Source organism: Coturnix japonica, chromosome 21 (assembly GCF_001577835.2).
Source record: "Coturnix japonica isolate 7356 chromosome 21, Coturnix japonica 2.1, whole genome shotgun sequence".
Classification (NCBI taxonomy): domain Eukaryota; kingdom Metazoa; phylum Chordata; class Aves; order Galliformes; family Phasianidae; genus Coturnix; species Coturnix japonica.
The window spans coordinates 5,307,808-5,334,378 of NC_029536.1; the positions used below are offsets into that span (position 1 = coordinate 5,307,808).

Consider the following 26,571-nt stretch of genomic DNA (forward strand, 5'->3'; position numbering starts at 1 on the left):
AAACATGGTGGTCCTTGTGGGACTCTCACAGTTCAGAATGTTCTGTGATTCTGTGATCTTAAAACACTATGATCTTACCTGTCAGAAGGAGCCTGCAACCATCTCACACAGCTTTCCATGTTTGAACTACAAGCAAGAAGTGACACGGTGCTGTCCTTGTCTGTGCTGGGGAGAGAATCTGAGCAGAACCAATATAGCTGTGTACATTGGAATGATGGAGTGATGTGACCTTCAGCAGTCCCTTCCGAAAACCTTTTGTTTTGAGTCTTCATTGGGGAAAGGCTCCAGCAAACCAGGAAGGTGGGCTATGATGCCTATAGGTGGGCTTTGCAAGTCCTTGTACAAGTTGTGCTCATCATTTACAAGAAGCTTCAGCTCAGACTATGGGAGAGAAGGGTTTGAGGTTTTGCTGGTTTTTTTGCTTTTTTAAAACAGTTCCTACATTTCAAGAAGAGAATAAGTTTAGGTCTTAGAAAACCTGCAAGATGGGCTTGAGAGAATGGGATGATGCTTGGCTGCCTGCTCTACATCTGCTGCTGGGGTTGTTCCAGGCAGAACCACTCTGAGCTGTCCCCTGTGTCCTCACCGTCTTTCATCTCCAGTGGGCTTTGATCACAGCTCACACTGAGCCCAGGAGAGAGCAGCTGTGGTGCTTCAGAGGAACAGCTGCCTGCATGATCTGCTGTGCTTTCAACGACCTCCTGCCCACTGATGAAGTGCTTTAGGGGAGGCTTTTCCCAGTGATGCCCAGTAAGGGAGCCCACCATCAGAGTTCTGGACATTCATTGCACAACTGGACTCATCCCAAACACTCTCCTAATCCATAGGGATGTATCCTTCAACTATGGGGTATTTATGGAGCAGGGAAGGAGGTGGGCATCCAAGTGCTGAACCTTGTGTGCATGGTGGATCATCTGCAGGGGTCCCCATGATCTCCTTAAGAAACAAAGCATCTCTGTGCAGCACAGGGACAAGAACAGGCGAGGAGATGATCCGTGGGAAGAAGGAATTTTATTGTTCAGGAGGAGGTGCACACTCTGAATATAAAAGGCAAACCCTGTCCCTCCATCCCCACCCCCGGCCACTGTCTGTGTGTCTTCAGGCCTTGGGGTAGGAATAGTCCAACCCTACTGTGTTGAAGGGTCTGACCCATGAGCCACCTGGAAAGGGACCCATCTGGTAGCTCCCAGACTCAGAGCCTGCAGGCCCCATGACCATCAAACACCAAGGCTATGGGACCAGGAGCACCCAGCTTCCATGACCCCAATGGCACAGCCCTGTCCTGTGCTGTCCCTGGGTACAAAGGTAGTTTGTACATGACAGACTGACCCACCAGAGAATCCCAACATTGGGAAGAGAGCCCCATGCTGCAGGGCTCGAGCTGAGCTCCATCATTACACTGACTGCAGGGTGGATGCGTGACAGGTCTGAGTGCAGGACATAAGGTGCAATAAAAATTAAACAACGCATTGCAACTGTCCCCCGTTACAAAGAGCTTCCATAGGAAGAAGTAAAGTGCCCACCACAGTCAGAGAATTCATCAGGATGTAAGTGCCCAGGATAGAAAGCTAAGCTAGCCCCAATAGGGCCAGTTCAGCCAGGATTATTGCAGCTGGAAAATGGCTTTCACCCCCCCCACCCCCCGCCCTCCTTGTGCCCAAATAGTGCTGAGAGAAACACTCTGGGCAAAGATCCTACCAGCAGTTTTACTGCAGTGATGCTGGATTTACTGTGCAAGTGCTACAGTCAAGATGCTGAGGGTCCCACGGATGGTGCATCCCCTCCAGCACTGCTCCCCTCCCCAGCCGTGCTCCCAGCAGAGTTTGTTTTTTGCAGTGAGTTCAGCCCCACATTTGAGGCTTCTGTGCTTTGAGAAAATGTTGTGTACTTGACATTGGATTGCAGTAGAACAGTCCCCAAACCCATATAAAATTGTATTTACAAGCAGGAATAGCCTTCCCAGCCCACAGCCTGCTCACCCTGCTGGCACCTCCACACCACTGCATCCACCTCAACCTCTTGAACAGCTCTGCATTTCTCCAGCAGCCATTGCTCCATACCAGGCAAGAAGAGATGCTTCTTCATACCAGCTTGCCAGAAGAGATGATCCTGTGGAGGATGGAGAAGAGCTGAAAAGGAAAGGTCAAGCGCCCATCACTGGGCTCACCAGTTGGGTAGTGCTGGAGATCCTGCCAGCTTTGCATGACATGAACTGTGTGGCCACAGCTGGAAATATTGCTCAGGATCCACTCTCTGCAGATAACACGGCAGCCCCAGACGTAGGCTGGCAGTATGGCAATCTGGCAGCTCTTGGGTTCCTCTAGGGCAATATAAGAACAAAGTCTGATAGAAGTCTCTCCGGCTCCAGCCATGTGAAATGGGAGCAAACTATCCCACTGTGCTGTGATGCAGCTGGAAGAGACCAAAGGGCAGGAGATGGCAGTTCTGCCAGGGGAGAAACCTGAGCACATGGCCCTAGAAAACATGCCCAGGCTGCCCTGGGATGCTTGTGCTGTGTCCAGACAGGAGCAGTGCTGGTGTGTTCAAGAGATGGAGACTCCTGAAGGACATGGGTTTTCTGAGGATCCAGGTAGAAAAGCCTGGCCCTCTCTTTCTCCAAGTGGAGAGAGCATGGGGAGCCCGCCCGCAGTCCCTAGCACTGCCAGCAGTCCCTAGTGCTGCAGGCTGGCACTCTGTCCCCTGCTCTCCTGGGCTTAGTGGAGGTGACCCATGATGTAACCTGCAGGCTGTTCCAGGCTGGAGCACTGTGAGGTACTGGAAGCAGGGTTGCTGTGTGGCAGTCTGTGGGATCCTTCTCAGTTCAGAGATCCAACAGACTCCCCTCTTATCAGATCCAAAGGACCTATGACAAGCTCAGTCCCGTAGGTCCTGGTATTGCTGTTTCGTCTGCTACTCCTCCCTCTTGTCTTCATATGGGGGAAGGAGGCAGAAGGATTGTCGAGGTACCCGGAAAGCCATATTTCCAATGAAGCCCACATCAAAGAGACACTGGAGGAGTTCCAGATCCTGGTCTGGTGCCCTTTTCCCACTCACCACCCCCCCCTGCTGCCCCTGTACCAAAGAAAGTGTTAAGGAATGTATGGTGTGGGTCTGCAGAGCTGGTGATCAGAGGTGCCTCCTGGGGCCGTTTGTGTTCAGAAGCTGGGAGCGCATTGCCTGGATGCTGCTCAAGATCTTCTTCTGGTGGCCCATCATGGTGATGCCCAGACTCCGAACATCCCTGGAGGAGAAGGACACTGTCAGAAAACCCATAGGCTGGCTCCATAGAGACACTGTGTGAACACCCCATGGACCTCTCGCCTGTTTCTCCTCCAAGGGCCATGAGCATCCCACCTAGGAAAGGAGAGGCTGTTATTCCCTATGGCACAGCCTCCTGACAGCTATAGGAGGAGCAGGAGCAAAGGCCATTGCTTCTGACAGGCTGGTGGGTGACAAGATCAATGCTCTGAAATTGGATTCAGCTTTAGTGAGATGCCCTCAGATAACCTGGTCAGAAAGACAGATGGATAATGAGCTTCTGTGCTCAAAAGCCTCCCTATCAGCTCAACACCACAGCAAAGAACCCAACTACAGCCCCCAATCAATGCACATCACAGCCCTCTGCCTGCATCTCTCCATCTCCCCTTTCACTGGTTTCTGCTTTACCTTTCCCAGCCCAGCCAATGCATGAACCATCACATCTTTTTCTGAGTCACAGTAACTAATACCTGGATGCCTCACACCTTCTGACAGGGAGCAAAACCTCCGCAGAAGGTAGAAAGATTGCTTCATAACTCAGAGATATGAAAGCTAACAACAAAATATGGGGAACATAAGCCTAGGGTTGGAGCAGGTATAATTGTCATCCTTCTGGTACCACTTATGGCAACAGCTTCCCCAGAAAACTCTGGAGAGGATGCTAGAGCAACAGAGGAGGAGAGCAGATGGTGGAATACTAGCTTCTTCAGCCCTCCTTTGTCCAGCTTTGGTCACTAGGGAGCAGTTTCTGCCTCTGTTCCATCAAGTTTCCAAGCAAGACAGATGCTGGGACAGCATGTGGAACATGGTGAAGCCTGGAGCACCTACGCTTNTATCAGCTCAACACCACAGCAAAGAACCCAACTACAGCCCCCAATCAATGCACATCACAGCCCTCTGCCTGCATCTCTCCATCTCCCCTTTCACTGGTTTCTGCTTTACCTTTCCCAGCCCAGCCAATGCATGAACCATCACATCTTTTCTGAGTCACAGTAACTAATACCTGGATGCCTCACACCTTCTGACAGGGAGCAACCCTCCGCAGAGGTAGAAAAGATTGCTTCATACTCAGAGATATGAAAGCTAACAACAAAATATGGGGAACATAAGCCTAGGGTTGGAGCAGGTATAATTGTCATCCCTTCTGGTACCACTTATGGCAACAGCTTCCCCAGAAAACCTCTGGAGAGATGCTAGAGCAACAGAAGGAGGAGAGCAGATGGTGGAATAAGCCTTCTTCAGCCCTCCTTTGTCCAGCTTTGGTCACTAGGGAGCAGTTTCTGCCTCTGTTCCATCAAGTTTCCAAGCAGACAGGACTGCTGGGACTAGCAATGTGGAACATGGTGAAGCCTGGAGCACCCCTACAGCTTCTCACATTCTGATTTCCCCCTGACAGGAGTGAGAGCAAAGGGAAAGAGGCAGGGGAGGGTCTGTATTCACTTGGCAGAGGATTTCCAGAGCATCCTGGTACAGACCAAACTCAGTTTCCTGAGGGGTGGCATCCTCTTCTTTAAGGACTAGCAAGGTCAAGCAAGCCAAGACAGAGCCTGGGGAAATCCCATCAGTGCTGTTTGCTTCTTGGTACTCACTCAATGTTCATGCTCATCACCATGCCCAGGGAGGAGTACCCTGCCATTGCAAAGTTGTCTCGGTAGTGCCCCAGCCGGATGGAGTCCAGCCAGTCCTCCACTGTCAGGCAGGAGGAGAAGTCGAGGAGAGTCCTATTGAAGGGTGTCTGGGTGAACCTGGAGCAGGACAGAGAGGTCAGCCCTGGAGATCAGGTGGAGATCGCACAATGGTTTGCATTGGTAGAGACCCTTAAAAGCCATCAGGTCCAACCCCCCTGCAGTGCACAGGGACACCCACAGCTCCATCAGTTGCTCAGAGCCCCTCCAGCCCGACTTTGGGTGTCTGCAGGGATGGGGATCCACCACCTCTCTGAGCAACCTGTGCCACTGCCTCACCACATGCATACATTTCCCTTATATCCCTGCAGGGAGCCCCTACCTGTTCACGGTGGCAGTGCACTTCAGGTTGTCGGGGTTGCGAATGAGTTTATCCAGAATGCCAACGATCTGGGAGAAGCGAGGCCTGTCGCTGCGGTCCTTCTGCCAGCAGTCCAGCATCAGCTGGTGCAGGGCAGTGGGGCAGTCCATGGGGGGTGGCAGGCGGTAGCCTTCCTCCACGGCATTAATGACCTGAAAGGAAGCCACACGCTATAGGGGAGCTGCTCTTCTGCCCATATCCAAGCACCCTAAACTGCTGTCTGCAGGGAAGCGCTGGTGCATGAGCTCTTAAGGCTGTCAGAAGGGGAAATAGCGGGGTGCGCACCAGATTCATGCTGAATGACAAGTTTATTGCCAGTGAGTTGTGTGCAACCTCTGCAGAGAGCTGGAAACAGGCGGGATGCCACACACATACTAGAAATCACTGCTATGACAGCAGATTGATTAAGTGGTCCAACAGGCCTAAAATATCACAGCTTGCCTCCACCAGATAAGTCACGAGAGCTTCATTCACATTCAGTTGTTCTACAACTGGAGCTTACCACCGCTCAGCAAGGAGGCAAGAACTCTGCTTGAAGGAATGTGCAGAGGATGTTGTGTAAGTCCCTGTGGCTCCATCACTGAAGCTACTTTCTAAGATAAGAAAAGCACTAAGGAGAGAGGGAACACTCAGGACTTGAGAGCAGGGGGAAAGCAGGCAGATGTATAGTTTCCATAGGAAATAGAAGGAGCCCTGTGGTTCGGCAGAGTCAAAAACCAAAGGTGGCACAGGTCTGGGTTTCATCAGAACAACTTGTGGGCAGAGGGAGGGATGGATGCCAGCACAGGAGGAACCGGCAGGTGAGTGTCTAGGGACCATGGGACCCTGAGCCCTAGCAGGGAATGGTAAGATGGCACAATGTGTGGGCTGATATGGAGAAGTTAGTGTTCAGGTTCTGGTTGAGGTTCAGGTTTCGGCTTGGGTTTGGGCTAGGGTTATGGATAGACTTATGGGTAGGGTTAGTGTTAAGGTTCAGGTTGGGGTTAGGGTTAAGGTTAGGGTTAGGGTTAACCTGGCAAGGATGGGGAGACCCATAGTGCACAGCCAAAGCAAAACCACATTGATGTCACCATGCACATTGCACACTGCCTAGAAGGAGAGGTAGGAGCCGCTCTCAGGGGTCCCTTTTCCCCAGCACCCTGCTAGGCTGGCTTGGGATAGGGCAGGAGAGGCACTGTGCTGTCGTGCTGCCCCAAGTCCACTCACATCCCTGTTGGTCATGTCCCAGTAGGGTCGCTCGCCGTAGGACATCACCTCCCACATGACGATGCCATAGCTCCACACATCACTGGCTGATGTGAATTTGCGGTAGGCGATGGCCTCTGGTGCTGTCCAGCGGATGGGGATCTTGCCCCCCTGAAACAATAGGAGACAACTGCATCATTTTGTACACGTAGAATCACAGGATCACCGAGATTGGAAAGGTCTTCCAGTCCAACCACGCATCTACCACCAACACTGTCCACTGACCACATCCCTCAGTGCCACATTTCCATGTTCCTTGATCACCTATAGGAACAGTGACTCCATCACCCCCCTGGGCAGCTGTGCCAGTGTATTACCACTCTCTCTGAGAATAAAACTTCCCAATATCCAACTTGAACCTCCCCTGGCACCATTACCACCATGGTGAGGTGGAGCCAAGGGCTACCATCGCATAAGAACACAGAGCTAACTCTGGGCACAGGCAGAGAGCCTGGCTAGTTCAGTGCAGCAAACAAGGGGAGTTGTGTTGTGTGCTCCCTGCCTGTTACTGATTTGGCTGGCAAGTGCTGAGGAGGAGAACTTGTTGAATTAAAGGCTGACCGTGCTAACAAAAAACAGCAATAAATGGTCTAAGAATACATCTAAGCCAGAAATGTGGTTGCTGGCAACACGAAAAGTTGTTGTGCAGGAAATGTAGGGGGGTTCCCAGAGCAGCTGAGATAGAATCAGTGTGTTCCCCCTTGCAGGGGTCCCTGTCTAGAATGAAAGTTGCTTCCACCCCACTTCATTCTATCTGCTCTGTCACACGCCTTGGTGGGGACTGAAGATGACAGATGCACCCTTTGTGATGGGATACCTTCCTATACGAGTTTATGAAGAAGAAAACACCCTTATATTAAGGATATTCTGATGACACTGTGTCAGAGAGTTTATGCTCCTGACCCTATCACTGCATACTCATGGTTCATGCTGTGGGTTACCTCAAGCAAACCTGAGGCTCTATTTGCTTCTCTACTTCCCTTCCTGAAAAGTGATGCTCAGACTCCTCAGCTGCCTCTGCGAACTGACCCACATTGAGAACATTTGTCCAGCCAGAGGAGTGCTTTGGGAACACACTGATTTATGTCAGTGCCAGGACAAAACAAAAAGGACACATTCCCTCAATATATTTCACTTCCCCTCTTATGACCCCTGGTAGAGGAGCATATCGAGCTCCAAAGCTGTCAGATTGGCCAGGGAAACTTAAAATAGATTCACGGATAAACATGTCCTACATTAAAGTCCAACCATCCACCTAACACCAATATTGCCTCTATACCATGTCTCTAGGTACCACATCTACACTTTTCTTGAGCACAAAGGAGGAGCATTCTCATGTAATGAGTTACACACCAGAAGAACATTGGGTTTGTGTCCAAATAACAGCGATGTGGTGACTTTCTCCCTTCCTGCACTTCCTATCCTGACACAAGTATCTAACTTCACCCGCCTGGGGCAGCTATCATACCGTTGTGGTGTAAGCAGCCTCGGGGTCATCCTCCAGGACACGGGAGAGGCCAAAGTCAGACACTTTGCAGACCAAGTTGCTGTTGACCAGGATGTTGCGGGCAGCCAGGTCCCGGTGCACGTAGCCCATGTCAGACAGGTACTTCATGCCAGCTGCAATCCCCCGCAGCATCCCCACCAGCTGGATGACGGTGAACTGCCCATCGTGCTTCTGGATGAGGAAATAAATTGGAGTTCATTTGTGTTTTTGCCTAACCCTTGAGCCTCTCTCCTGGCCCCCAGGCTCACCACCCACTTTTCCCTTGGGTGGGTGCCCTGCATTGGTGCTGCTGCTCCTCTACTGCCCTTGTGCAGGGGCTATGATGGCTATGGGGCTGAGGGGTATGACCCAATCTTATCTCCCTTCTTGTAGCCCAGAGGGCCAGAGAAGTGTACAATGAATAGAAATATGAGAGCTCCTTACCCTGAGAAAGGTGTCTAGTGAGCCGTTCTCCATGTACTCAGTAACAATCATGACCAATTTGCCTGCAGAAGACAAGGGAGGTCAAGTTAACAAGTCACCTTCTTCTAAGAAACCCAGTGCCGTGCTTTTACTGGGAGCAATGCTAATGCAGGCCTGGGGATCTCCTGCAGACCCACACAGTAGAGGGCACGATGATGGAGATGTGGCCAGAACCCCAGTGGAGATGTGGCCAAAACCCTGACATTTAACCCTCCCTCCAGGTGCTACTGAAGTGTCTGGATCAGCTTCCTTATCCCATTGAAATCTGCATGCCATTAACATAATCCTTTGCATCCCAATGTGCCTTTTTGAAGGAAGGCTTCAAATTACTATTCTATGCAGGCAGCTTTTAAAAGAAATGCCCATGGGTAGGACTTCTCCTGATCCAATAGCCCTGACCTGGGGCACCAGGGAGTGTTGCACAGCAAGGTGGGGAATGGCCATGTGGAAGGGCTGTCCTGTAGCAGAAGACACAGGGGCAATCTCAATTAATCTCATTAAGCCCCCTCCCTAGGACCCAAAGGTCTGGGATGCAGCCAACAAGCGGTTCATTTCTCTAATGGAGTTCAAAGGGGAAGGAGGAAAGCAGCCAGGAACAGACTGTCTCCCTCTGAAGATGTTAATGGGGAATGTCAATCAGGAGAGAAAGCTTCCTGGCAAGAAGCGTGGCAAGAAGGGACCTCCCTGCTGCATGAGCTCTCCCATGTTAACAGCAGTAGAGATGGGCTGCAGAGGACCACACAGCTGACAAACCAGTAGCCAGGACAGTGTGGGAATACACCAGATGTTGCAGGACAGCAGCAAAACTGGTCTCTGACTCCCACCTCCTATCCCTCCCCATGTGCAACCTACTCTTGGTCACCACCCCCTCCAGGTGGATGATGTTGGGGTGGTCAAACTGCCCCATGATGCTGGCTTCACTCAGGAAGTCCCGTCTCTGCTTCTCAGTGTAGCCTGCCTTCAGAGTCTTGATGGCCACAGGGATCTCTCTCTTCCCTGGCAGCTTCAGGCGACCGTAGCACACCTCTCCAGACTCCCCTGAAGGCAAGGCAAGGCAAAGTGAAGGCACAGAGTTACTGAGGATGGAAAAAGACCACTAAGATCATCCAGACCAATCCCAACCTATCCCCATCATGCCCACTGAGTGCGTCCCTCAGTGCCACATTTCCACATCCCCTGAACATCTCCAGGAAGGGTGATTCTACCACCTCCCCAGCTCCTTGCACTGACCCCCCAGCACCAGACTGCCCTGTGTTCCTGCAGCATCCTCCAGCCCTTGTGCTGGTGAAGATCCAGTGTTGCCTTCCTGTGCTTCCCTATGCTGCCCTGCAAGTCCCTGTTCCTAGGCAAAAATATATTTTGTTCTGAACATTTACCATTTTGCTTGCAATTTTCTTGCATCTCATCACCCCCGTTGCTTGTACCGAGCAGGGTGGCTGGCTGTGTTTGGTCACCCACGCGGGACAGGCCAAGCCATCTGCAGTGTCAGCCGGAGCCGTCAGTGCCACGCCAGCTGAGCAGCTCCCACCTGTGCCTGGCTGATGCAGAGGAGCTTATTTCATGCACTAAAAAACCATCCTCCTCACCATTCTGATCTCAGAGAAACAAGGAGCAGATGAAGCCCTTATGGAGCATTGTAACAGATGCCTCAGAGAGCAAATTGCTTGGGGAAACATGATAGAATGGAACTGTTCAGGTTGAAAAAGACCTTCAAGATCATCCAGTCCAGCTTAACCCAGACTGGGGGGACTCACCAGACCCGATGACCTTCTCGATCTTGATCCGGGAAGCTTCAATTTCACGGGTGAACTCATGCACAGCTTGGCAGGGGTCTTCGTACGTGTGGGGATCCACGTAGAACTTTGACTCAGGGAACTTCACTGTCAGATTTCAGAGGGGAGAGAGGAAACCAGCTCTTCCACACAGCCCTTCTATGGGGTTGGGCAGCCAGGAGCTGGGAGATGGATGGGGAGGGACAGGACTCCAAGGAAACCTACAGCACCCCTTGGTAGGGCAAAGTCCTTGGGTAAGTCTCCTCCATATGATCCTCACCCCTAAGACCTCCCTGTGTGGGTCTGTGGTGAAAATTTCACTCTTCTGGCCTGATGCTGAATCACAGAACCACATAAGGGTTGGGTTGGAAGGGACCTTGAAACCCACCCCATTCAAACCCCACTGCCATGGGCTGATTGCCCCCCACCAGATCGTGTTGTAGAAGTGATGAACCTTCCAAAGCCACATCTCACAGTCATTCCACTCCTCCTCTCTGTGATCATATGCCTTAGGCACATGGTTAGCATCCTTCCCCATGGAAACCACAGCAGTGTCGGGGAAGACAGTACAGGTTTCTGCCCAGAAAACTGTAATCCTGCACGATTTGGGAGCAGAAGCAGGGAGAGCCCTACCTTGCCCATTCTGATAATGCATCTTCTCCTCATCGGAGTCCTGGAATGCCTTGCTGTACCCACAGTGCCTGTTATAGGGACACAAGGGTCAGAGGGTGCTCCTTGCTCCCACCAGCAGCCTGAAGGCTGGGTAGAAAGCAGCACAAGGCAGGCCTGGAGTTGGAGTAAGGATTTGCCAACATCCCATCATCAGAGATAACAGCACAGCACTTCCCTCTCCATTTTCCCCCTCTATCAGTTGCAGAGAGCATTGAGCTCACTTCTTGCCCTCCCTTCCTCTAGACTAGGCAACTCCATTGTCATCTCACAGTCTAGAGGGAAAGCTGTGGATGTTGGTTTTGCCTCAGGGGAGCTTGAGGCAGGATGACTCTATTCATCCCTGACCTACGACTGCTCAGGCCAAAACTGATATAGAGATGTGCCCAAACTCTCTTGTCCCTCCTGTCACACTTGGTGACAAACTACAGCAGCCTCCAGAAAACACTCACCTCTTCTTGCAGATTAAGACCACCAGCAATGCAACGAGGCCAGTGATGAGTGTCAAGCAGATCCAGACTATGGTCATTGTGTCGTAGCGAAGGGAAACTGGAAGAAATAGGGCAGGAGGAGGTAAGCTGGAATGGGGAAAGCTCTGCTGAGCTCAGAGATCCCCCTACACTACCAGGGTCATAGAAACAGAATCATCAAGGATGGAAAGACCACTAAGATCATCCAGTCCAACACCAACCCATCCCCACCATGTCCACTAACCATGTCCTTCAGTGTCACATCTCCACATTCCTTGAATCCTCCAGGGATGATGACCCCACCACCTCCCTGTGCCAACGCACCACCAGCTGCCTTCAATAATAAAGCACCATCACCCATCTAACACTCATTTTGGGGGTCTCCCAGCATACAGAGCCCACTGTCTGTAGAGAAACCACACATGCTCACCTGGCTTTCCTGTTTCCACCTCTACGGTCTGGCTGAACCTCCCACATCCCGCAGAGGTTCTGGCCCGAACCTGGAAGATGTATCGGGTTGCAGGCTTGAGCCCAGAGATGGTGGCAGAAGTGCCCTTGGATTTCAGGGTCGAATAGCTCTGCATTTCCTTGTCCTGTGGAAAAGCAGTGTCAAAAACCTTGCATGCATCAGCGTGAAAGAGAACAAAGCCTTCCAAAATAGTCCTTTTCACTCAGCTGTCTGATAGCAGCAATTGAGACTGAAACCAAGCCCTGTCCCCACTGCCACAAGCTCAGTTTTACCTTCTCGTAGTACTTGATCTCATACTCCAGGATGATGCCATTGGGCTGGTCTGGCTCCTGCCACAGCAAGGTGACACTGTTCTGACCCGCGCTCTCATGGCGGACGGCCACCACCTGTGATGGAGCTGGGGATGGAGAAGGATGGGATTAGGGCAGCAGGGAATGGTGGAACACAGAACCCTCCAAAATAGTTTAAAACACATTTCTGCTTTAATTAAAGCCACGTGGAGCTGAGGGCTGTACAGGATGGGTTTGTGTATGGGCTCTCTTCCGAGCAGAAATGTGAGTGCTGTGGTTGCTATGACAGAACGAAGGGATGTCATCCAAGCTTGAGAAACAGGCCCACACAAATAGCATGAGGCTCAACAAGAACAAGTGCAAGGTGTTGCTTTTGAGCTGGGGCAATTCCAAATATACAGGCAGCCTGGGAGAAGAGTTCATAGAGAGCAGCTCCTGTAAAGCATCAGGTTGGCAGTTCTTGTCTCCAGGTGGGCTCAGCAGAGGGTTAAAGAAGTGCTAGGAGCAGGCACTGGTAACAACAGGACCTTGCTCTCCTGCCAACCATGAGCTAATTCAGGGAATCCCTGAGTTTCTCCTGCCAGTGGGAGGAGATTATAAGGAAGAACTTTGTTAGAGTAAGTGTGCTGAGGCACTGGCACAGGTTGCCCAGAGAGGTGGTGGTGCCCCATCCCTGCAGACACCCAAGATCAAGCTGGAGAGGCTCTGAGCACTGATGGAGCTGTGGGTGTTTCTGTGCATTTCACAGGGGTTGGACCAGATGGTCTTTAAGGGTCTCTTCCAACTCAAACCATTCAGTGAGAATACAATTTGCAAAGATGAGATGTGCGTTTTTCCCTATAACCATTGCCAGCACCTGCCAGGGGATGGCATTACTGTGAGTTCAGAGCAGAGCAAAAACTGCTGCCTGCCTCTTTGGGATGGGATGGAAGGCTGGCTCATGTTTAGCTGAGCACTGACCAATACCCCCAGATCCTTTTCTTCCATGCAACTTTCCAGCCACTGCCCCAAGCCTGCAGTGTTGCCTGGGATTGTTGTGGCCAAAGTGCAGGATCCAGTGCTTGATCCTCTTGATCAAGATTGATCATCTAAGCATGAACCTCATCCCATTGGCCCCAGCCTATTGATCAGCCTGTCCTGGTCTCTCTGTGGGGCCTGTTTACCCTAAGGCAGATCAGCATTTCCTCCCAACTTGGTGTCATGTGCAAACTTACTGAGGGTGTACTCATTTCCCTCATCCAAATAGTCAATAAGGATATCAAACAAGAAGGGTCCCAGTACAGATCCCTGGGGAACATGGCTGTGTCTGGCTGCCAGCTGGATGTAACAGGTCACATCGGTCAAGCAGGACCTGCCTCTCAAGAACCCAAAGCCTCCTACCTGCCTGGTTGGTTGTGATGTTGGCCACGGCAGCTCTCCTGGCCTCCACGCTGAGGTCCGACACCCCATTGACAGCCTCCACCCAGAAGGAGTAGTTAGTGTGGGCCAGGAGGTTGGTGACGGTCAGCGCTCCCTGCACCAGGCTCATCTGCTGGGGGACGAAGCGGATCCCTGCACCACATGCCTCGCATTGCTCTGCATCCACCCCGCAGCGCCGGCACTGCACGTTGTACACCACATCACTACGTCCCCCCTTGTCCAAGGGAGGACCCCACTCCAGTGTCACCGAGGTGCCGTTAACACTGGAGACCAAGTTCACCGGAGCAGAGGGGGGGCCTGGAAAAGGAGGAGAGGATGAAACAGATCAAAAGGGGAGCGAAAGTGAAGTGTCAGTGGGCTGCAGGGTGGGGAAATGAAACAATCATGGAAATAAAATGGTGAACTTATGTCTCTTGGGAAGACGAGCAATCATAGAATCATGGAATATCCCAAGCTGGAAGGAGGCCATAAGGATCACTGAGTCCAGCCCCTGGCTCTAAACAGGACCACCCAAAACCCAAACCCTATGTCTGAGCATTATGCAAACACTTCTGGAGCTCCAGCAAGCAAATCCTCCTGTCATGTGTTTGGCCCACTTCAATAGCACCGAGCTTTCAATGCAGAGAGCTGGGCTGAACCTTTATGCCAAGCTCCAGTGCCACCATCCACCCATGGCACAACAAAGCTTGCCTTGCCCTCTGGAATCCTGCAACACAGGGAGAGCTGGGGCTGGAAGGCTGCAGCCCCTGGGCAGAACACACAGAGCCATGATGGGGGGTACTTACGTGTGCAGGCAGCTGAAGGGGGGTCTTGCACTGCCCGGTAGAAGCTGCTGTCACAGCGGCACACACGGGCTGCCCGGCTCTCCGAATGGCTGTGAGGGGGGCACTTGGCACACAGCTGGTCCCCAGGGTCCGACTTATAGAAGCCAAGCTGGCATGCTGCTGGGAGGAAGGGACAGTGGTCAGAGGGAGGGAGTGTGCTAAGAGTGCCCAAGAGCATCATCCGTGCCTGCATACGGTGCACAGCACTCTGCACGCCCCTGGTTTGTATAACGAAGCCACAAGTTTCCTTTTCCAAGGGGAAATAACATCTCCTCTCATTTCACGTCGCAGCAAAGAGACTTTGCATGCATGCTGCCTGCTCTCTGCAGAGGGACAGCAAAGGCAAGGTGAGGTTTGTTTGGTGACACAGCCCTCACTGCTCTGCACCATGACACAGAGTTTGTTCCTAAATCCCTGCTCCTTTGCCCCCCAAAGGGCATCAGAACACAGAGCAGGAATGCCAAGGATACAAGGGAAGGAAGATTTGGTGGAGAGCAGTGATCCTTTCCCCCAGTCAGCCCTGGTGGGGTCACACCTGGAGTACTGGGTCCAGTTCTGGGCTCCCCTGCACAAGACACACAGGCATAATTGAGGCAGTCCAATGCCAGCAAGATGGTTTGGGACCTGGAGCAGCTCGGCTATGAGTCCTTGCAGGGCACATCTATCCATGCAGCTAACAGTGGTCAGGGACTCCTGATTAAAGGGGAACTGGAGTGGTTCCCCCCACCAATGTGGGGGCAGAGAAGTGAGCACTGTATAGACAGGAAGGATGAGAACATGAAGCACAGCAGATTTGCACCAACTGTAATCACTTAGCACTTAATGCTCTAAAGAAACATTAATTACCTACAGCAATAATTCACAATTATTTTAGATGCACCCAGGAGGAAAATTATCCTAAATGACAAATTGCAAGTGAATTTGTGCACCAGGGCAGCACAGACTCTCAGCACCTGGACAGTACAGGCATGCAAGAAGGCTGGGGAGAGGCTGGGGCTGGGGCAGGTGGTGCTCTGGATAGAGTCGTGCACCTCATTGACTTACACAAGGCCTTTGAATTAGTCCCACATCACATCCTTATCTCTAAATTGGAGAGAGATGGATTTGAAGGGTGGATAAGGAATTGGTTGGATGGTCGCAGCCAGAGGGCTGTGGTCAATGGCTCTGTGTCCAGGTGGAGGCTGGTGATGAGTGGTACCCCCCAGGGGCCCATCTTGGGACCAGCACTAAATATCTTTATCAATGACACAGGCCGTGGGAAGGAGATCAGCAGTTTGCTGGTGGCACCGAGCTGAGCAGCGCAGTCGATGTAACAGAAGTAAGGGATGCCATCCAGAGGGACCTGGGTGGGTGCATGAGAACATAATGAGGTTCAATATGGCCAGGTGCAGGGTGCTGCACTCAGGTTGGGCTCCTGGGAGCCCTGTAAAAAGGTATTTTGCTTTCAGAAAGAATTGTTCTTTGTGATGAATACCCTCTCTGTGTATCCGAGTATCTCAGGCAAAACAAGCTGCCCCCAGAGCAGCAGGTTTGTCTCAGAAGCAGCGAGCGTGGGTAGGGCTCTGCCAACCATCTGTAGTTCAGCCCGTTTGTTTCCCTCCCTCCCCATCCTCCGGGGACAGGACAACATCTGTTAATGATCTGGCATGGCAGGGGAGATGATAGACGGACCTGTCGGGGAGTCACCAGCCAGGACGCGCTCTGTTCAGACTGGGGAGCTATCAGGATATGTGCTCTGCACATACTCAGTGGGACCACCAAGGCTACAAATGACAGCCCCCAACCCTATTTGCTGTGTCCCCATCCCAAGAGGTCTGTACAGGGCATAGCCGTGAGGGTGCTATGGGGCAGCCCTGTACCCTGCCCTGCAGCAAAGCTTTTCAGGTTATCCCTGCACCTGATTCTTTGGGAAGAGATAAAGATGGAAATAAGGGTATTGTTGGGTTCCAGTGCCCTTCAGGCTGCAGGGGAAGCTAATACTGAAAGTCTCAGCCCTTTTAAATCTGCCTTCAGCATGATGCTGGCAATCTCTGCTCCAATGTGACACAGGCACTGATACAAAGCATATTATCTAGAGCCACATACAATTAGAGAATCACAGAACACTTTGAGTTGGAAGGGATCCTAAAGGCCATCTGGTCGAACACCCTGAAATGAGCAGGTACACCCACAGCTCCATCAGTGCTCAAAGCCCCTCCAGCATGACCTTGGGTGCCCACAGGAATGGGGCATTCATCACATCAGGCATCTGCCTCATTGCCCCCAAACTTGAGCATTTAATCCCAGGACAGCACAGGCTCTATCTCACTTATTTAATGGCCTGGGGAGGGACCTGCCTGCATTTCTATACCAGGCATTGCACCATGGCCTGATGCTAGAGTTAGAAAGAAAATCTCTCTCCAAAACTGCCTTCTCAGAGGCTTTTAGGACTATTTAAGGTTTCAGGGGGAATAAATAAATAAATAAATAAATAAATAAATAAATAAAGCCAGCAATTTTCATCAGACGAAAAACAAACCCAGAGAGCTCTGTTCAGATGAGTGGAGCTGAATGCAGATGAAGGCACTGGGTGTACCCCTGATCCCTGCTGCAGGGCTTTGGGGAGTGATGATGCCTATGTGACAAAAAAAGGACACACAGCATCAAGACCTTAATCCCAGTCCCTGCTGGAACCAGCTCACTATTTCTGGTGCTGTGTGAGACTTCTCACCATATCTTTATGGCTACGGATGTATGCATGCAGCTAAGGTTTAAAATAGGGGCCAGCATGCAAGTAAAAAGCACCCCAGGGGCCAGCACAGCCCCCACACAGCTGAGCACCACCAGTTTTGGCTTCGTTTCTCCTTCTCTGGGACGTGGTATCAGAAGCATCTTGTTTTCAGGAAGGGGAAGAAGACATGGTGTTGCATCAGAAGTGTTGACATGGGTGGGATGCAGACCTTGTGCCAAGCGCGGAATACATTTTTGGCAGGGTGCTGCTGCTCTGTGGGAAGCAGGAGACTCTTCCTCATGTAGGGTGATAGCACTGAGACTGGTGGGGAATTGAAGCTTCCCACCACCCCGTTGTAACGTGCCATCTACCACAAGCACTGGTGCACAAAGCACATTGCTGGGTGGTGAGCTCCCTATTGGCACCCCAGTGTCTGCACATTGGTATTGCAAGGGGACAAGTCTCACACCTGGGATAAACTCTGCAGATAAGAAGAGTTCACACCAATGCCACTCATTCCCAAAGCAGCGAAGGTCTTTGAATGCTGCCAGAGCCATTTATTCCTAATCAGAAAAGGACTACATGCTGCCTAGCTTCCAGCACATTCAAAGGGTGCAGATCCTGCCCTTTCTGCACTGACCCCTCCTGGGGCTGCATAATCCATTGGGAAAACATCTTCTTAATGTACAGACTTTGCAAGCAACATGTAGTTACAAAACATCTTCTTTGCAGCCTATATGTGGAACTTTGCTTGAGATGTACAGAAGGTGATATCATCTCGCCAGATGCTCCTGCCTGCATAGCTACAAAGCTTGCAAAGCAACAATGGAAATCTTGTGAGTCACTGAGTTAATTTGATTTCCTTGCCTGGTATCACTGAAAGGATGCTCACATCCCTCCCACTGCATGTATTCAGAGCTACCACTCCTCAGGGCAACCATCCTTCCCCACTGACTTTCTTCCCATGGACGCACAGCTGTACTCACAAGCACATAATTACCAAGCTGGGTATTTTCTCCTCTTCATTAGCAATGCGGTAGTGCTTTAATTGCTCGATTAAAGTTGCCCACTAGAAAGGTTTAAGGTACATTAAATTTGCTGATTGGCTCATCAGTGCAAATTTCACGATCCAGAAAAAGAAGTAACTGGTTTCCAGATTGCAAACCAGACCCTCCTGATCCATTTCCTTTGGGCATGAGAGATCCCAAAGGTAAAGGGGTTTGTTCATCAGGGAACAGCTGAACAACTTCCCCTATCCCATTTCCATCTGACTCTTTTTGATTAGGGTTAGTGTTAGTGTTATGTTTAGGGTTATGGTTATGGTTATGGTTATGGTTATGGTTAAGGTTGGGTTAGGGTTAAGATTAAGGTTATGGTTATGGTTAGGGTTAGGGTTATGGTGGCGGAAGTAGTGGGTTAGGGTTGTGTTTATGGTTATGGTTATGGTTATGGTTATGGTTAGGGTTAGGGTTAGGGTGGCAGTAGTAGTGGGTTAGGGTTAGGGTTAGGGTTAGGGTTAGGGTTAGGGTTAGGGTTAGGGTTAGGGTTAGGGTTAGGGTTAGGGTTAGGGTTAGGGTTTATGGTGGCGGTAGTAGTGGGTTATTGTTATGGTTATGGTTTTGGTTATGGTTATGGGTTAGCGTTAGTGTTAGGGTTAGGGTTATGGTTATGGTTATGGTTATGGTTATGGTTATGGTTATGGTTATGGTTATGGTTATGGTTATGGTTATGTTTAGGGTGGTGGTTTTAGTGGGTTAAGGAGGCTGTTGAAGGAGACAGCCTCCCCTCCCACAGAAGGAAACGAGTGCTGAAGTGCTCCCCTTTCCCATCTCACTGATTGAGCTGACCTTATAGAAACACATCTCAACTTGGTCTGTACATTGACTGTATATAAATACAGTGAATTATGCTGCTTGTCTTCCTACCTGGTAAATTGCTGGGACGGGCACTTTTCACTTATGCTATCACTTATTCCGCTATTTAGGCAGAGTGGTGGCTGTTTGCTGTGTGTAAGAGATACTGTGGACTGAGACACTTCAAGGAGGAAACTGAGGCTGCCTGTGGATGGTGGGGAGGCAGGGACACAACGTCTTTTGGAACACTGAAACTGAAGGGGAAAAGCAAATACATGGATGATGGGGAGAGTAACATGCTGTTTCCTATACATGGCCAACCTCACTCAATCCTTCCCAGCTCCTTGGCACTGCCTTCTGCCTCCTCTAGAGGGCTGCGAACATCACTGGCCACGGTTTACTTTCCCGAGCTCTCTTCCATCACTCTGGCAGGTCCTTAGAAAAATGAATGTTAAAGAGGAGGGGGAGAAACCTCCACTGTTCAAACATCTTTAGCTTTGACAAATAAGGCGTCTGGCTGTGAAAGGCAAAAGGAAATTAATTTGGAATCACATTTTAAACACTGCCATAAAGGCAAAGTATCTTCTGTCTAATTTTTTTTTCCTCCAAGCAAAAAAAAAGAAAGAAAGAAAAAATGTCCCTGATATTTATAGAAAGATTATTAGGGCCACAAGGAGTGATTTATATCATCTCATCCCAGTGATGGAGGATGAAAAATTAGTGGGGACGACAGCGACTGGAATCCTGCTTTTGTTCATCTGACAATTAAAACGGCTAATTTCCAACTCCGGCAGATCCTCCTGGGTTATAAATCATCCCAGGGAGGCACTTCTCACCGTGCAAAATGAACTCTGCCCCAGTCAAGCATGAGAAGCTAAGATCAGAGATTTGCATCTATTTTGGTTTCGTGTGTAGATGTATGCAATCCAGATCCCGACCCAAAGGAGATACTGGGAAGGTTGTGCTGTTCCTGTTCCCTTGATGCTGGGATATTGGACTCTCCGTGCTCAGCACCATCCTGCTGAACCCAGCTGGTCCATAGCCAGTTGTTTTGGCTGGGGGTCGTGACTGATATACCATCATTACCGACCTGGTAGGTGTGGATAGGGCTGAAAAAGTCAACCATCCTCCCTCTGCTACCATCCGTCATGCTTTGGGGTGGTGACCTCCTGCTGAGGAGGAATATACAGAGAGTGTTTGGCCCTTTGGAACCAAACCTCCAGCTCACAGCTCCTTGTAGTCATGGGGATGGGACACAGTCATCCCAGAGGGCCATGCCCTTACCATGGTGGCATGTGCTTGGCACGCTTCATACCCACCCTTTAACATGGGAGAGGAAGATATATTCTGAATTATCAGACCTGTCTCAAGATGACTTTCAAATCAGTGGCCACAGAGAGGAGGAATTCTGAATGCTAGCATTTATTCTGCCCGTCCTTCCCAATCTGCATAGCCAGGATCTCTCCAGGGCTGGTACCAGTCCCTGCAGCACCCAGATCTGCTCCAGTCAAGCACTGGACGTCCTAACCTTGCATCAATTCTCCCTAAGACAAATGCTTCACTTAACACTTCCACGAAACTCAAACAAAGGCCCCCTGCTCTTATTTGCAGAGGTGGAACGCTGCTCCCCTAAACATCCCTGATGAAGAAAGCAAGAGCAAACAAACCTGTGTGGAGGGCTCTCACTGGGATCCCAGCTCACCGAGCTCTGTACACACGTGGCCCCTTGCCAGCAGCGGTGCCCGGTGCTCTGCATCTGTGGTCACCCCTCTTCCTTATCACAGTTTGTACAGTTGGCAGCCTGCAGCCTGCCCTGTAGCACAGAAGACCCCAGGGATGGCTCCCGCACCCCAGGATGGGAGGGTTGTACGGCAGCCCTGGGGAGGGGTGATGGATGGATGTGATAACCTTGTTTCACAAAGCTCTGTGTCTTTCCTTTTGCTTTCAATAAGCCTGCTGAAGGGAAGTGAGTGAGTTGGGGCATTTTGGAGAGGTCACGCTTGCTTTTCATTGCAGCACAGCTGCTGGGGGCACGTGGCTGGGGTGCTGTCCTTGTCTCTTTACAGCCAGGGCAGCCCCCATCCCATATCCAGCCCCAGTACCAAAATCATACCCTGTGCACCAAGAGCCAGCCTCACAGGGGCTCTCAAAGAGCTTGTCAATGGCATCAATGAACCTTTTGGGAAACACCAACCAAAGGTTGGGGCATCTCTTGGTCTCCACATAGTTTGGCTTTCCAAAGTTTTGTCTTCAGCTCTTCCCACAAGAAGTCAAGAGCTAATCCCAGCCACCCCTCGTCACCTTCCAGGTACTGCTAGCAAGAAGCAGGACTTACCCATGCAGGAATCCCGCTTCTCTTCATAGCCAGCACTGCACACGCACTTCCCGATGGGCACCAACCATTCTCCCTCTGCACTGCAGTACATTTTGGGGGTGTCCCTCTCCTCTGAATGGCCCACGCACTCTCCCCTCACTTCCACCAAGGAGGACGAGTCTGCCCCAGTCACGGCCTCGGAGAAAGACGCCAAATTCCTCACCATTGCCGGGCATTTCTTGTAGTACACCCGCACTGAAACAATGGCAATGCAAGCACCTATGTCCTGGAAGGCCAAGTAGAAACCCCTCTTGCTCAAGGGCCCCACACCCCTCACTTCTGTGTTCAGCTTCAGGATCCTGTCCCCAAGGTCCACCTGGGTGAAGCTCTCATCAGCAGCAATGGTGTCAATCTTCGTAAACTGGCTCTCGCGGATGCTGGTGCCCAAGTCACGGTCGGACTCCATGTAGTAGAGGTTGAAAGTCTCTTTGCAAGTTCCCAGTACACCTGGCAGGCTGTTGCAGTCCCTCAGGGTGAATTTGATCTCGGCGTAGACCCGCCGTGCACCGTCCCGCTGAACCCAGTTGGTTCGTAGCCAGTTGTTCTGGTTGGGGGTCATGACGTTGCACACCTGGTAGGTGCGGATGGGGCTGAAAAACTCATCCATTTCATTGATGGAATCCCACTGCAGGATAGAGAGAGAAAACAGGTCAACCCAGATGCACGACACAGCAAGTAACAGGGCACTCAGAACAGCCTTTCTCACAGGCTGGAAGGCTGGATAGGGAAACCAGAGGTCTTCAGCAATGTAGCAGTGGCAGCAGGATTAGTTTGGGGATGGAAGAGTGGGGAAGTGCAGGACTGTGATGGAGGTGTGGGTTGAAGAATCAGTGGGTGAGTTGAAGGTAAACGGGCATCTGTACTACCCAGGGAAGGATGTTAAGCAGTTCTGATTGGGAAGACATAAAAAGAAGTACTGAGACTTGGATACAGATGAGCTCATCTGGTTAAGTGAAGGTTTGGGGGGCAATTGGATCCTTCTGGGTGCTCATTCTTGCCTCACATGTCTCCACCTCCATAAACCCTCACTAGGATCCACAGACCTTCCCTTCTCCGGGGGCTTCCCACCACCTCTTCAGCCCAAGTCCTTCCCAGCAGCAACACAAGTACATCAACAGCAACATCTTTAGAGAAGACTGCTCCTTTCTCCTTTCTCAAATAGAAAAGTCCTTCCTCATTTAACCTCCTTGACCTGTATCTCCCATGGAGTAGGACTTCTGGTGCCTTCTGCAAGTGCTGGGGGTGATCAGAGTGGCCACTTCAGTGAAGTACATCTTCAGAACTCCCCCAGCATCTCACCTTTAGGAGAAAACTCCACTTCTCCCTCCTACAAGCTCAAAGCAGCCTGGAAAAGGCAGCAGCACCAGGTGTGGACTTTAACAAAAGCTCATTCAGAGGGGAATGTGCTGGCAAAGGCTGCGAAAGGCAAGCCACTGCTGAGAGAAAAATACGCATTTCTGGTTCTTATCAAAAAATCACCTCCTACATTCCAGAAATGCCCATGTTTGTTCTGAAATGCCAGGCCTGAATTTCACCCAGAAATGACCCCCACCCCTCCATGGCCCCACTCCCACACACTGATGTATGCACACACCACAGCGCCGCAGAGGGTGTGGAAGTCCTCGTCACAATTAATAGAGCACAAATTAACACAACATCTGTTTCCTGTCTTCTCCCTGCTGAGTCCCCTGGGAAATGAGGCAGAACCATGCAGGGGAGGAGGCACGCGGGGTGTTGCTGGGAGCAGCAGCGGGGGGTGCTCCCTGCATTGCACAGCTGGCTCCCCTTGGCAAACACAGTGATGCTCAGAGCACTCCAGCAGTGCCTGCAGTATAAGAAGAGGTTATCGTGTACTCCAGGCCCTGATCTCTCTGCAGCCCTCCGCTGGGCTCTCCCCAGCAGTTCTCTATCTGCCTTGAACTGGGCAGCCCAGCACTAGGTCCAGTGCTCTGGATGTGTCCTCCCCAGGGCAGAGAAGAGGGGAAGAGAACCTCCCTTGTCCTGCCCGCCATGCTCTGTGTGATGCATCCCATGTCACCAGGGCACACTGCTGGCTTGTGGTCACTCTGTTGGTCAACTGTTGGTCAACCAGGACACCATTGGCTTTCTTGGCCTCCAGGACACCCATACTTTCTCCACAGAGCTCCTTTCCAGCAGCACAAACCTCTCTACTAATAAATGCAGTTTTTCTTCCCCAGGTGTAGGACTCTACACTCACCCTCGTTGAACCTTCTCATGTCTCTTTTCACCCAGCTCATCACCATGGTGTGTCATGCAGTGCTGCTGGAGCTGGAACCATCACGGGAGCCCAGTATCAGCTGGACTGGAGCACTGTGCCTATACCAGTGGCACAGGGAAGTGCTATGCCAGCAGAGGAGGCACACATAGGGAGGTTGGGCCACATATACAGGTGGCTCAGATGCCACAGGCACGTTTTCCCAGCAGGTCCCAGTTTGAAACACTTGTTCTTAAAGGAAGCTTAGCGATAAGATCCACCAGCGAGATGGAAATGAGGACATCATAATTAAACGTGGTGAGCACACAAACGTGTGTGTGTGTGCTGGTGGTGGGAACATGACCACATCTGTATGCAGGGGCTTGCCTAATAGTTTAAATTAAAGTCAACACAAGTGATATAAATAAATAAATAAATAAATAAATAAATAAATAAATGAAAATTGCCAGATTATGAAAGGGAAAAGATGCAAACAGCAGATATCTGGGAGGCTGAGCAAGAACTTAGAAGTCTCCCAGGGTCTTTGCAACGTGGCAAAGTGAGGAGGAGGAGAAGTAGAGGAGAACAAGCAAGGAAGGACTGTGTTCCCAAGGGGGGATTCAGCCTCTAGCCACCCCACAGTGCCCATATGTTGGCCATAGAGTCCAATGCCCTCGTGGCCCTGGAATGGCTTTGGGGGTGGGCTGCAGAGTCTTCCTAGCACTGCAAACCTTTTGCTGCCACCAGGACTTCCAGCACTTTCCCTTGTCCCAAAGCAAGCTCTGAGCTGCGGCATTTACCAGGAGCTACCAAGGCCCTCATACTGCTGTCACCAGGAGAGGAAATAGAGAAGGACATTATTGAGGCTATAAATCATTAGATGGGGGGCGTTAATGGAGATAATCCCCTGAAATCAGTCACTGCTATGGCCGAGGAGGGATTTGTTTGGCAGCTAACTACTCTGAGCTTCACTGCTGGTGATTAACTCCTGGTAGTGACCAGCATCTGGGGAATTAGCAATAACACAGCGTTCACTGAACAAGCACTGGGAGATGAGCTTTTATCTCAATTACTAGCTTAAATCTTTGCCTTGCAACGTTCCACGCCTACACGTTCCTTTTTTAAAGAAAATGGGTTTCGTCACAGCTGTAACATGCTGGTATAAAAGCTCTGGATTGGAAGAGTTACTCATGGAAATGACACAAGGACACCAAAGCAAGGAAGGACAGGCAAACATGAGTAGATGACAGCGTCCCAGTGTCTTGTAGGGTTCCAAGGAGGCAGCTGGGACCCCATATGGTGTTGGAATGTCAGGTGCACATGCATGATTTGAGCAATGAGCAATAATATGCAATGCCAGCACGGAGCTCACATATGGGGAGGGCTGTGGGGTCAGGGGGAGTGTGGGGGCATTTCCCCATTGCTTAAGGTTCTCCCATTATAATTAGCTTTTACAACACATCTCTCAAGCTCTTTAAGATATCCTGTGCCTGAACAAAATCATTTCCTGTTTGACTTTGTAAATCAAAGTAGACTATACAATAATTATTAATAATATGTTGACTTATCTCATCAGCATTTTAATTAGTCAGTAGAAAAGCAATTTGCAAAGGGGTCGATCGGGATCCTTCTGATCCAGCAGGTCATGTGCCAGGCAAGGAGAGGGGAGAGAAGGGCACTGGGGCACTGGGGCACTTTGCTGGGGAGAGCTGGCATACCAGAAGCAAGGGGGGGGCAGAGGCAGCCTCCTTGACAGCAGTGATAAGAGTCTAATTTTCAATGCGAAGGGAATTGTTCTGGGGACAGAGCAGGCTGCAAAGCTCCTGGGAGCCCTTTGAAGGCATAATTGAGAGGAGTTGCAGCCTGCAGGATGGGGATGCTCCCGGTGACCCTTCTGCTTACTGCACGTGTCTTGGGGTGGAGGTGAGGGGGGGGGACGCAATTAAACCCCTGAGCAGCTATTACAGCCAATTACCCCTCAGACGATTATCTGGCAAGAGGAAATGTCAAAACAGGCCACGCATGGCTCCTTGATGGCTTGGCATTCCCTGGGGCCAGCAGTGCTGCTGACCCTCAGCTGAGCTAAGGGTGCTCAGCCCCCTGCTCCTCCACCCTGCTCAGCCATTCCAAACCCATAGAGGAAAAGCATTCCCATAAGGTTCTTAAGTTCTTTTCCTACCCCACCCCTCTATGATTTCTTGTGGTAGCCCATGGCTCACACAGGATAGGGGAGTGGAGAAGGGGTCCCATCAAAACCCAGGCATCCTCCTTGGAGGTATTCAAGCCAGTTTTCACAGAACTACATGGTTCTTCTCCATTGTGAGGCCATGAATTGGGCAAAAGCATGGGGTAAGTGGAGAGGAAGGTTACCCCATCACTTACCTAGGGCTTGTATCTATTATATTTCCACAACAGTCATCACTGCAACAGCTAACTGCTAAAATTAGAGCTGAGTTAATGATTTAACGTATTTACATGTATGATAATATCTGATATGAATCTCAACCCTGTTCCCATTATGAACTCACAGTTCTGATCACTCCCTCTCAAACAGACAGCACAAGGACTGAAAGTCTCAGGCAACAGATCAATGAAAATGATTAGGGGCCTGGGAAGATTCCTGTAGGAGGTGGAATTGAAAAGATTAGCACCATTTAGTTCAGAGAGGGGATAAAAGAAGAGTGGACATGAAAAACCCAATGCAGCAGCACAAGGTAAGTCACCCCGACTTTGTGTATGCAGTATGCCACACATTGCCTCGCAGTTGGACCTGCCTGCAGTTATGGAATCATTTCTGCTCAGTCAATAAATGGGAAAAGTCCTTACAGCCAGGTCAGTGCTGTCTGAAAATGACATTTACAGGTTGCAGAAAGCTTTTGCTGCAGGAAAACATGGCCATAGAAATGGGAGCGAAGGGAGCATGCGGGGAGGATGGGGTTGAATAACCTTAGAGCTCAGGACCTGGTCACACACAGCCTGGTCCACCCC

At 50.7% G+C, this 26,571-nt stretch overlaps 1 protein-coding gene across 1 annotated transcript in view; it reads right to left on the minus strand.

Annotated features, from left to right (window-relative positions):
• Positions 1-908: 908 nt before the first annotated feature.
• Positions 909-26,571, minus strand: part of EPHA8 (EPH receptor A8) — a 38,356-nt gene continuing 12,693 nt past the window's right edge. Inside the window, exons 3-17 of the mRNA XM_015882832.2 lie at positions 21,330-21,993; positions 14,393-14,548; positions 13,569-13,904; positions 12,171-12,295; positions 11,860-12,022; positions 11,412-11,508; positions 10,924-10,991; positions 10,273-10,398; positions 9,371-9,556; positions 8,480-8,541; positions 8,018-8,227; positions 6,511-6,660; positions 5,266-5,456; positions 4,848-5,003; positions 909-3,241 (exon numbers count right to left, since the gene is read on the minus strand). Coding sequence (XP_015738318.1) covers positions 3,127-3,241; positions 4,848-5,003; positions 5,266-5,456; positions 6,511-6,660; positions 8,018-8,227; positions 8,480-8,541; positions 9,371-9,556; positions 10,273-10,398; positions 10,924-10,991; positions 11,412-11,508; positions 11,860-12,022; positions 12,171-12,295; positions 13,569-13,904; positions 14,393-14,548; positions 21,330-21,993 — 2,805 coding nt within the window. The 3' untranslated portion in view covers positions 909-3,126. The remainder of the gene's footprint in view (positions 3,242-4,847; positions 5,004-5,265; positions 5,457-6,510; positions 6,661-8,017; positions 8,228-8,479; positions 8,542-9,370; positions 9,557-10,272; positions 10,399-10,923; positions 10,992-11,411; positions 11,509-11,859; positions 12,023-12,170; positions 12,296-13,568; positions 13,905-14,392; positions 14,549-21,329; positions 21,994-26,571) is intronic.